Source organism: Muscardinus avellanarius, assembly GCF_963383645.1.
Source record: "Muscardinus avellanarius genome assembly, chromosome: 13".
NCBI lineage: Eukaryota > Metazoa > Chordata > Mammalia > Rodentia > Gliridae > Muscardinus > Muscardinus avellanarius.
The window spans coordinates 96,552,842-96,565,073 of NC_137799.1; the positions used below are offsets into that span (position 1 = coordinate 96,552,842).

General features: G+C 55.9%; 1 protein-coding gene across 2 annotated transcripts in view; it reads right to left on the reverse strand.

Moving 5' to 3' along the window:
• Nucleotides 1-843: 843 nt before the first annotated feature.
• Nucleotides 844-12,232, reverse strand: part of AOPEP (aminopeptidase O (putative)) — a gene marked incomplete at both ends in the record, with an annotated part of 267,301 nt that continues 255,912 nt past the window's right edge. For both annotated transcript variants that reach the window (XM_080708670.1, XM_080708669.1), the window contains 2 exons: nucleotides 844-984; nucleotides 2,459-2,545. In XM_080708670.1, the coding sequence (XP_080564796.1) occupies nucleotides 844-984; nucleotides 2,459-2,545 (228 nt within the window). The remainder of the gene's footprint in view (nucleotides 985-2,458; nucleotides 2,546-12,232) is intronic.

Sequence of the window (12,232 nt, forward strand, 5' to 3'; positions counted from 1 at the left end):
CTCTTCAGCATCAAAGTTCTTTTAGATACGCAAGATACGTAAACATATTGAACAGAAATGGGTTTTGTGAGCAGTAAAACAAATGTCAACAAAGGGTTCCATCAACAAAAAAATACTAAATATTTGTTAAAATTATACAGAAACTCTATGATATGAAGAATGCTTGAGATCTGGTCAGTTTTTAAAGAGGTACAAAATGACATTATTTTGCATAAAACCTTGAAAAAAAAACTAAGAAGACACAGAAATAAAAATGACTGTTAGAAAAACATACTAATCCCACATTCTCCTCCTGAAACTCTACTGCTTAGTTACCTTAACGGTGCAGAAATCCACATTTAAACACTGGCCACTAGCAACTCTACCTAACAGGTCAATTCCAGGCACACCGAGCAGAGGGAGCCGTCGGGGCCGTCCATGACGGGGCTCCTCCGTGAGCGGCAGGAAGGGTGTCCCGAGGTGAGCGAGGTGCGTGCCAGCTGGGGACCTGCCAGCCCACCACGGGGCGGCGGAGTGGGAGCTCGAGGTCACACGGCGGAGGCCGCGTCTACACGGGGCAGCGAGGACTTGGATGTCAGGGCCACACACCCCTGCCCCGGGCTCAGCGCTTCTGTGGGGTTCCCATGGCATCTCTAGGCCTCATTTCCCAGCCTACGTGTTAAACCCCAAGGCTGTCAGCGTAGTGCGCCAGCGCCGCCTGCCTGCGGCGGACGCCCACGTGGCCTGACCTCCAAGGCCAGCCTCCTGGCCGCAGACCCCCGACACTGGCTCCCTGGTTTCCGGGCTCCCAAGAGGACCCAATGGTTAGAATCACAAGACAGGGAAAGAGAGGGAGAATCACCGTTAGAACAGCATCTCCGCCACCACCTCGGCCGTGGGCCTGTCCATCTGCTCCCTGGCCAGCTCGAAGCACCTGCGGGCCAGCTGCTGTTGTCGCGCGTCCTCGCCCACCATCAGCTCCCCGTAGAGATACACGCCCATGGCCTGCAGGGGCACAGGACGCGGGGTCAGGGGGTGCACGCACGGCCCTGTGGAATCTGCGGCTCAATCTGACTCTTCCTGTTCTCACGGAAGCCCACACGCCTGGCTCTCAGAACTCTCAGGATCCTGGTGACCCCTGGCGCCCGCGTCCTGTGCTGAGGCACGCCATGCTCGGTGTTAGAGGTGGGACTCCTTCCAGGACTGTGTGGTAGCCGCTGCCAAGGCCGCTCTGAGCGCGGGGCCCAGCGGGCAGCCAGCATCCATGGCAGCCCTGGGGGGCGGCAGGGCAGGCGCCGGCCACTTGAGCCGCCTGACCACATCCCACCACCAGCCCCGGCTGCAGCTGGCACTGGCTCTCGGGTCCTGAGGGCGCTGCTAACAGGACTCACACCTGTATTCTGCCTTTCTACCAGCCAGACGAGGGCCTGGCTCTGGCTGCTCAGGCTCCACGCCTATCACCCCGAGGGCCCGGCTCTGCAGGCGCACACTGAGGAGGACCTCAAGACAGCAGGAGGAGCACCGAGCAGTCAGGGACTCCGGAAGCTCAGACATGGCGATCCTTACGCCGCAAAGGGCATGGTTCTGAATCTTCCGCCTGAGCTGTGCTCTTGGGAACAGAGCTAGGCGCTCTGCGCCTTCCCTTCCTGTGCCGTCGCTGCTCCAAGACCTCTTACACCATGGTGCAAATGTGGCGTTTCTGCCGCTACGGAGCCTGGGCTTTTGTTTGGGGAGCGACCCTGGCAGTCATTTCGCTTGCCTGCCCCCCCACCAAATGATGGCGGCTCCGTGCCCCGGCCCACTTGCTTGCAAACAGCTGGCTGGGGGGCACGTGCTCTGCAGGATGAGGTGGGCGTGGGGCGCCGGCCCTCACCAGGGCCCCGATGCTTGTCGTCGGAGCACTCTCGTAGGTGGGGATCGGGGCGGGGGCTGGCCTGGCCCTGCGGGTGCTGGCAAAGCTCTCCCAGGCCGCTCTGCATGTGTGCCTTGCACTAGAGACGGGCACCATGACATGCTCTTTCTGCCCCGACCGGGGCTCTGGAGCGTGCCACGCTGGTGGTGTGGTCAGGTCCGCAGCCAGGCACCATGGAGTACTCAGCGCGCAGCTCACAGCCTTAAGGAAGCAGGCGAGGAACTGGCCCCGTGTGCAAGAGCTATGGGGCGTGGTGGCACACACTGTGCTCGTAGTACTTGGAGGCCGAGACAGGAGGATTGCAGGCTGGAGGCCAGCCACTTACTGAGACCCTGGTTCAAAATAAAAAATAAAAAAGGGCTGTGGTGTGGCTCGGGGGTAGAATGCCCCTGGGTTCCATCTCCAGTGCCCCCCCGCCCCAAATGCAAGTGGTGCTCAGAGCTTGCCGCAACTCCCGGCACCCTGGAAACCAGTCAGGTGTCTGTATGAGAAAGACGTCGACAGCCCGGGACCCCGTGTGTCGGGCAGAGGACCCGCGGGCAGCACCTGATGGAAAGTGACACTCACCTGGTCCTCCAGGAGGAACCTCTCCACATGTCTGTACGCTCTGGTGTATTTGTGCTTAACAACAAGCTCGCACCACCGATGGCGGACCTAGGGGAGAGACAGACCGGTCAGCAGCAAACTCTGGGCCTCAGCCTGCAAGTTTAAGGGGGACGAGTTTGACGTGCTAGGGTTAGTGGTCAACTTCATTTAGTTTAGTTTCTTTTTAGAAGAAAAACCTGCCACCGTCCTAGTTAAAAGGGCTGTTAGTCAACTTTGCGTGTGGGGTGGAGTCACATTTCAGGCAGGTGTAACTGTCTAAGCACAGTAACAGATAAATGCAGACACAGGACTAGAAGTGCGGCGAGCATCCGGGCTGGGCCGCAGCTTCGGTGGTGAGGCGCCGCCCACGGAGGCCCCTCCGCGTTCACGGCCCCTCACTTCCCATGGGTCACTGCAGCTCGACGCCGTCAGGAGGAAGACACTCCTCTCCGAGTTCCTGAGGAGGCCCTGTGCCTCTTCTGAACAGGACCCCCGACCTGTGCGCCCACCCGATGCACGGTGCCCTGCAACGGCAAGCTCAGGGTGCGTGCCCTTCTCTTAAAAGACAAACGCTCCTGGAGGCTCACGACAGAGACCCACAGGGCCCCTTCACCAGAGGGTCACAGCCACGGTGATGAGCCGGGATGGGGCGTCCTTTGCAGCTGACGCCCCTGCACCGTTCTCAGGCTCCGGGCCACGCCCGGGAGCAGCCCACCAGTCACACGTCATTACTGCTCCAGCGTCAGCCGTGAGTGGAAGTGAGACGTGTGTGCACTCAAAGAGCCTCCTCACACCACGCTTTGTTTTTATTATCCTTGAAGGAGGGAGATATTCTGCAGTGATTCATCTGGGGCAGTAATCAAATGTAAGCAGTTTCGACATTTTGGCTAGGGCCCTTGCAAATTACATCACTATCCACGGACACGGCTGGGCGTCTCCTTTAACCTACTGGAAATAGGATTATGTATAAATAAATAAGAATGAATGAAGCAAAGGTTTTGGAAGGACCGCTTCCCCCAGCCCCGGGGCGCTCTGAGACGCGGGTGGCGGCGTGGAAATTGCCTGGGTACAGCCCTCTGCTTGCAGGCAGCCGGGCCCTTTCGATTTTGGAAGTAGGAGCCTCAGAGTGTCTCACAGCCACGAAGGAATTTAAGATGCACAGAGGAAAGAGCTGACGGCCTCAGAGCATCGCAGCACAGGGAGCAGACTGGGCTGCAGAATCCATCTCCACGCCAACGTCCTCCACTATATAGCCAATAGAAATTAACGACAGACCATAAAAAGGCAGGCGCGGGCCGTAAAGTGTTCTGAGCAGAAGGAACAGTGGACGGAGCTCGGAGAGCCAGCTCACAGGGCACCCGGAGCAGGCGCCTCCAAGCGCGAGCCCCCAGACCAGGCGTGTGGAGAAGGCGCCAGCAGCGCTCACCCCACCCAGCCCGCAGACCCAGCCCACCACCAGCCACACGCACACCCCAGGGCGCCCTTGGGGAGCTTTGGGGAGGGGTGCTGGCCTCCCTGAGCTGGAGGGGCCTGGGCAGTAGCGAGGCCCAGGGGCGCAGCGTGTCAGAATTCTCAGCTGTGGGTGTCCTCGGGACACATGCTCTGGGATACACCGTTCTGACTGCTCAAACTCGGCAGGGGCTCGGCACTGTTTTTTGAACCTGATTTTGAGAACAGAGCGTTTAGTCTCATCTTTTCTTTTTGTGCTTTCCTGCAACGTACACGTACAGAAATAGCCACGCATAAACCAGGGCCTGTTTCCTAGGACAGCAAAGCCCTGGGGGGAGGCGGCGGCGGCTGCACCGCAATGGGGCAGTGCAGGCCAGAGAGGCTCTCCCGCCAGCCGGTCAGAGTTCCCACCTCTCTCACCGTTAGAAATAGTTTATTGTGACAACTCAGAGGAGATCCAGTCCTCTGACCCCTGGAGGCTAACATGGATGGCTTCCAGGAAGGACAGACGCCCGCCCTCCCAAGAGCAGAGAAAAACACGAAGCCTTTTCTTAGAGAGCTGGGCCTCAGTATTTCAACCACAGGATGTTTAAAAGACACCCAGGCAGAGCGAGGCCGCGAGCCACGACAGCGGCTCCCGCGTGGCCTTTCCTCCCGAGTCCTCTGGGGAACACGAAATCCTCCTTTTTCTCCCCAGGACACACAGTGCCCGTGGTCAGAAGGGGATGGGCCCTCTCTTCAGAGCGCAGCAGCAGGTCCAGGAGGAGCGCCGGCTGCTTGCGTTTGCTCTTGTGTACTTCTAATTAAAAGCCAAACTCACCAGTTCATGGGGGCCGGTGGTCAACTTCTCTTTTTCCACACATTGTGGGGGCATGGCACCCGCTCATGACAGCGCCCCAACAAGCCCGCCGCGGTGCCTCCCCTGGGCCCGCCAGCCCTGGGCGTCTGCCACAGTCCTCTCTGCACACTGAGGAAGGAGTTGAACTCAGCGTCCATGCCCCCCGGGATGCAGGGCTGAGGGCTGTGCTGGAGGCCGGAGGTGGGGCATGGTGCCGGGGACCCGCGCCAGGGCTGGAGGTGCAGAGGTGCAGGTGACTGGGAGGGCCTCGGGGAGAGACATGCGCAGCTGCTACGGCCAGGTGGACTTAGGCAGTGAGCGGTCCACGTGGCTTCGCCTCCCAAGGCCTGGGGGCATGGGGGCATCTGAGACCAGACCCGCTGCCCACCACATGCCACTCAAACCCAGGCAGGAGAGCTGAGTCTTAACCTGCGCCATGGAAAAGACCGTGGCAGTTTACCCCTAATGAAGTGACAGGCGTGGCTCCCTGGGCGACAAAGCCCAGCTGGGGAGGAAGCGGAATGGATTCACTTTGGCCATTTCATCACTTTTGTGTGTGTGTGGTGCTGGGGATTGAACCCAAGGGTGCCCTACCTCAAAACTACACTACCAGGTCTATTTTATTTTCTGTTTTGAAACAGGGTCTCACTAAATGGCTGAGGGCCTTAAGTTGCTGATGCTGTCCTGGAACCTGTGGTCCTCCTGACTCATCCTTCAAAGTACTGGGATTCTAGGTGTGCACCACCATGCCCAGCTGGCAGTCATTTTAGACCTAGTCAAACTGAGACGTCAGTAAACTAATGACGTTAAGACCCAAAAGTCAAGGTGTTCCTCACCCTTCACACCAGGATTCCATTTTGTTTCCACGCAAAAGACTGTTGAAGATGGTCACATCCCTGCCCCAGGACTCAATCCCGAGTCCCTCGTGTGGAGGGTGCCACTGGACCCGTGTTTTACACACAGCACACACATGTACAATTAACTCAAACAGCATGATTCACCCTGACCTATACCCTGGAGGTCCTTTTGATTAAAAAAAAAGTATAAAAGAATGTCTTAATCCCTTTTATAAGGAGAGAATCCTTACAGTAATGGTTGCAGGCTTCTACCATCCATGGCTTAACCAGACCCCACAGGTGGACGTGTCTGCAGCATCAAAGACTGAGACCCAGGCACGTGGCCACTTGGGGCTCTGCGGGGTTTGGGCGCCAAGTACGTTTTTGTTCCTTCCACAGCCTGCGGTTCCCACTGGTGCTGACAGCCGCGGGGTGCAGATGTCCCTCCACCTCTGCACCGCTGGGTCATCGAGCTCTTGAAAAATGAACGCCGAGGGCCATGGAGGTAGTTTACGGTTTGCTGAAGCAAGGGCTTCAAGAAGGGGCGATCACCGAGGAGGTGGGGCAGGGACACGGCCAGGCTGGTGGCCTGCCAGGGACAGAGGGCGAGGTCTACGAGATGGACTGGCGCGGAGGGCTGGGCTCCCTCCCCGCTGAGGTGGACGAGGAAGCGCAGTTTGTCCTACACCTCCTGCCACCTGCCGGGCTGCTTGTACAGCGGTCCTGGGAGCGAAGCCCAGGCCGGCCGGCAGAGCGTCTCCGGGGCGCCTCCTGTTGTAGAAGTGAGGCTGAAGCTTTCTTTCGTGTGCATAAAATTATTTCCAGAGCTTGGCGTGGTGGCGCACGCTTGTAATCACAGTCCTCGCAAGGCTGAGACAGGAGGATCCCAGGTTTGCAGCCAGCCCCAGCAACATGGTGAGACCCTGTTTCAAAATATGAAATAAAGCCGGGCGTGGTGGTGCACACTTGTAATCCCCGTGCTTGGGAGGCGGAGACGGGAGGATCACACAGGTTCGAAGCCAGCCGCGCTGGCTTAAGAGTTAAACCCTGTTTCCAAATTAAAAAAAAAAATACATTAAAAATAAGTGTCTGGGAGTGTAGCCCGGAGGTAGAAGGGTTTTCAGGAACCCAAGTACAACCAAAATATGAAATAAAATAAGGCGGCGGGGGGGGGGGGTAGCTCGGAGGTAGAATGCCCTAGGTTCAATTTCCAGTATCACAGAAAATGAGAAGGATTTTATACTTTCCCACCAGACGACTGGCCTTTTCTGGTTCATTTGCTGGATGCCTTAATAATAATTTCCTTCATCTTTAACCACCTTCTTAACTCGTCTGCACTTTTGCTCATGTTTCTAGGAGGCAGCTCAATTTATTTCTTATTCCTATGGCTCCTTAATGCTGCTTAGCCTTGGTGCCTCGTGGGTGCGTACAGATGCCCCAACGACCAAGCTGTACACGTCCAATGTTCACGTTTGGTTGTGCTCTGTATTCAATTGTTAATACAGCCAAAACGTTAATGACCCTTTTTTTTTTTTTTTTGGTGTTACTGGGGATGGAACCCAGGGGCCTTCTACCTCTGAGCTATACTCTCAGCCCTAGTTTTTATTCTTTATTTTGAAACAGGGTCTCACTAGGTTGCAGGGGGCCTCACTAAATAGCTGAGGCTGAGGCTGGCTTTGAACCCATGATCCTCCTGCTTCAGCTTCCCAGGTACTGGGATTACAAGTATTTAATGACTTATTAAATAGTGATAAATTCAAGTCACTCCAAACTCATGGTAGACATCTCTGAAAGAGTTGAGTTGGCACCGAGTCCTGAGCACTAGCAAGGTGGTCAGGACGGACGGACGGACGGGAGAGCGCGCGAGGCGTGGGCCTCAGGAAGGAGGGTGGCAGAGGGGGGAAGTGGAGGCCCGGCGCCGCTCTCGGTGGGAAGCGCCGGCCACTTCAGTCCAGTGAACGGACCCGACGACCTGCTCTTTGGTTTCCTCCTCTACTCAGACAGGGGTGGTGCGTAGCTGGGGGTGCACACAGAGGCCAGCAGGGGAGCAGATTCCGAGCTGGCGGGTCCTCCAGGGGAGCCGCGCACTCACTGGTCCGCTGGGCGTGGGTGCAGACAGGAGGCTCTCAGAACTTGCACGGGAAGATCAAAGGGCAGTGGGCCCAGTGGCCGGGCGTTCACGGAGACCGCATCTCAGGATGAAGGCTCCGTGGCGCGGCCGGTTACCCCGCACGCGTGCCGCTCTCAACACTCTGCCTTGCTATATGAAACGCTCTGATTTTTCCATCCCGGACTTAAATGATAAGTGTCGACCTACTAACTTGATTTCATGAACCATGGTGTCTTGACTACCCACAGTGAGAAAATCTGCCAGCTCCAGCTTCCTGAGATAGGCGTCGATGAGAGCTGGGCGCTCTGGGTGGCTGGACCTCAAGCCGGCACGGTGGGTGGTGCGCACGGTAATCCTAGCACTCGGGAGGCTAAGGCAGGAAGACCATACGTGTGTGGCCAACCTGGGCAACTTAGCGAGACCCTGTTTCAAAATAAAAACTAAAGGGCGAGAGATACAGCTCAATAGCAGAGTCCCCTGGCCCCGTCCCCAGCTCCGGAACACCAAAGTGTACAGTGAGCCCTCGCGGACGCGCTTGCCGTCTTGGTGGTGGCATGTTTCCACTTCAAAAGGTCTTTTATTGCTGGGCGTGGCGGCACACACCTGTGATCCCTGTGCCTAGGAGGCTGAGACAGGAGGATCGCAGATTTGAAACCAGCCTCAGCAACATACTGAGGCCCTGAGCAACTTAGCGAGACCTTGCTTCCAAATAAAAACAATAGGGCTGCGGTTATACCTCAGAGGCACCATGCCCTAGGTTCACTTCCCAGCGCCCGCCTCCAGCCAGTCTATTATTTATTGATTTATGATGGTCAGGGAAGAGGGGGCTCCAAGAAACCATGTAACCAGTAAGTGGTGGGCGGCGCCAGCAACAGCTGCTCCCACCATGACAGAGCGGAGGGTGCTGCCCACTTTGCCGCGAGGCCAGGGGCCAGCGGAGCAAGAGTCCCAGCAGCGGGAGGGCAGCGAGGACGCAGGCCCCAGGGATGGGGAGAGGCCCTGGGCGCCATGCTGAGGCCATGGGAGGAGCGCCTGGGAACTCCCAGCCAGCTGTGAGGACAGCCCACCTGTCCCAGCATCGCCCTGTCTCCCAGCACGTCTGTACTTTCAAAAACGTACCACTGTCCAAGAGGGCCAAGGCTATCCTGGATGCCGAGCCCGGTTCCCTGGTCTATTCCTCCCCTAGGGGGTATAATTTCTTCGGTACAAGAAAACAAGCGTGCCAGGCCTGGTGGCACAAACCTATAATCCCAGCACTTGGGAGACTGAGACAGGAGGATCACATATTCAGAGCCAGCCTCACCAATTTAGCAAAACCTCATTACAAAATAAAAAATAAAGCCAGGTGTGGTGGCACACACTTGTGATCCCAGTACTTGGGAGGCTGAGATAGGAGGATCCAGGTTCGAAGCCACCTCAACTTAGGGGGGCCTCTGCAACTCAGTGAGACCCCGTTGCCAACTAAGAAACAAGATCAGGCTGGGGGGATAGCCTGGAGTACTGAGTTCAATCCTCAGTACCAAAAAACAAAATTAAAATTAAAAAAAAATAGGGCTGGGGTTATAGCTCAGAGGTAAATGTCCGTGGGTTCCATCCCCAGTACCACTCCCCCGACCCACCAAGAGAAGCAAACCCGAGCTGGCACCCATCCGGGCAGGCCACTGGCCCGCGTCCCGCCGGGCGGTTGTCACAGGCAGGCAGGGCGGCGTGGAGCCAACGCCGCACCCCGCAGGCCGTGCTCTCTCCCACAGACCAGGCGCCGCCTCTGAATCTGCTCACGGAGCCTCGCGGGAGCCCCTCAGCTGCTAGCACTTCACGGAGCTCCGCGCAGGCCCCTTCACAGCCCCGCGTCTCTCAAGCACCTTGTTAAGGGCTCGGCCCCGGTGGGCACTCCAGAAGAGGCGGGCCCGGAGGGGGTCTTCGGGTGCTGGGGTGTGCCTCTGGAGGGGCTGTGGTCCTGCTTCCCCACGTGCTCCGATCAGAGGCCATGGCTGGGACCCAGGATGCCCCTCTTCCTAAGTAGCTCATGTCAAGGATGGATCAGGTGGCAGAACACGAACACCTTCCTGGGCTGCGGCTGGAGCTCAGGGACCAAGCACTTCTGCTCCCCACCTGTGAGCCCCTGAGTCTGGTCACCAGTACTCGGGAGGAGATCTTCAATGAGGATTCTTCTCATAACCACTTTCCCAAGATTTCAGTTTTTCTTAAGTCTAGTTCTTTTCATGAAAATGTTGTTGGAGCCAGGTGTGGTGAAGCATGTCTGCATAACCCCAGCTACATGGGAGGCTGAGGCAGGAGGATCACCAAGTTTGAGGCCAGCTGGGCACCTGAGCAAGACGGTGTCAAGATAAAAAAGGGCTGGAGACAGGGCTCAGCACCTGCCTAGCACATGGGATGCTTTGGACTCCAGCCTCATCCCTCCAAGGGGAAAAGCACACTACCAGAAACCCCGCCGTATGAGAGAGCCAACAGCACCCTAAGCCAGGTGCGGTGGCCACGCCTGTCATCAGTAGGCTGGGACAGGGTCACAGGTTTGAGGCCAGCCTCAGCAACCTAGCAAGACCCTGTTTCAAAGTAAAAAGTAAAAAGGGCTAGGGAGCTAGCTGGAAGGCAAACTGAAGTCTTCCAAAGACAACCAGAAATTAAGTCTCAAGCACGAGCTGACAGCCGTTAGCCTGGAGCCAGGAAGGCCTGGCCGAGGCTGAGGGCCAGGAACACCTGCGGCAATGCTGGGCGCCGGCAGGGCCCTCCTCAGAGCACGCCGCGTGTCCTTGAACGCCCGGCGGGTCACCTTCCCCAGCCTCTGGAACCTGGCCTCACCACCGCGTGGTCGGCTTGGGCTGGGTGAGCCCAGGGCCTTTAGACAGCGCCCGCCACCTCCAGGAGCACAGAGCGCGCCGTGCCTCCTGCTCCACGGGGCGGCACGTCCTAGCCCGCGGTGCCTTCCCGCTCCCGGGAACCAGAGTGCACCGCTGGACGCTGTGCACCCGAGCCCACCCATCCCACTCCACAGGGAGTGCCCTTTCTCCTCATTCTTTTGATTCTGAAATTTACTGCTGAAGGCAGGGGGGGAAAAAACTGTCCCCGGAACATGAATCTGGGAAGCCCATTAAACCTCATTTGGAAGATAGGGCTGGGGGGGAGCTCCGAGGTACCACAAATAAATGAAGCTGTGGTCTCCCATGGCAGAGCACTGCGTGGCCTCCCCGCGGGCCCTGCTGTGGATGACCGAGGGAGAAGGCACATGTAGATTTTATAAAAACTATGATTCTAGGAAAGAGACTAATGAAATGAAGCTGGGTAACCTTCAGGGCAAAGAGCTTCTGGAATGGAAACAATCTTTGTACTGCGTTCTATAAGTCTGCCACTAACCTGCCTTTCTGAACTATAAAACATGAATTTATGGGCCAAGGAATATATTAAAACCCCAGAAGAAAATATAGGAATACATTTTCATGACTATTAGGTAAATAGTTTCTTAGATTTGATACCAAAAGCACAAATAAAAGAAAAAAACAGATAATCTGACTTCATGAAAATCAAAACTTCTGTGCTTCAAAAGACACGTAAGCTCAAAGCCGGGTGTGGTGGCGCACGCTTATAATCCCAGTACTTGGGAGGCTGAGACAGGAGGACCTCAGGTTCATGGCCAACCCTGGCTACTTAGTGAGGCCTCCACAACTTTGTGAGACCATATTTCAAAAACAAAGAATAAAAAATAAGGCTAAGAGTGTTGCTCAGAGACATAGAATGCGTCTGTATCCAGTCCCCAGTACCACACACTCACACACACACACACACACACACACACGCTCACACACACTCACACTCACACACACACGATTGAAAAAACAACACAGAATATGAAGAGTTCTGCAGATTGTATCTGATGAGGGGTTTTCATCAAGACTAGACACCAAGCTGGGCGTGGTGGCGCACACCTGTAATCTCTGTACTGGGAGGCTGAGACAGGAAAATCTCAGGTTCAAAGACTGCTTCAGCCTCTTTACTGAAATGATCAGAAACTTAGCAAGACCTTGTTTCCAAATAAAACATTTAAAAAATTGGGCTGGGGGTTAGCTTAGAGATAGACTATTCCTGAGGTAGAATGCCTGAGTTCAATCTCTAGGACCATAAAAAAAAATAAAACTAAGTCAAAGATTTTACTAGACATTTCTCCAAAGAAGATATACAAATGGTTAATAAGTAGATTAAAAAAAAAAAAAACAAAAACATGTTCAACTGGGCATGGTGGCACATGCTTGTAATCCCAGTACGTGGGAAGCAGAGACAGGAGGATTGTAGGTTTGAGGCCAGCCTCAGCAACTTGGCAAGACCCTGTTTCAAAATAAAAAATAAAGGCCGGGCGTGGTGGCGCACGCTTGTGATCCCCGCGCTTGGGGGGCAGAGACAGGAGGATCGCGCAGGTTTGAAGCCAGCCGCGCGTGCTGGCTTAGGGAGACCCTGTTTCCAAGTAAAAATGTAAAAATAGGTCTGGGAGTGTAGCCCGGAGGTAGAAGGGC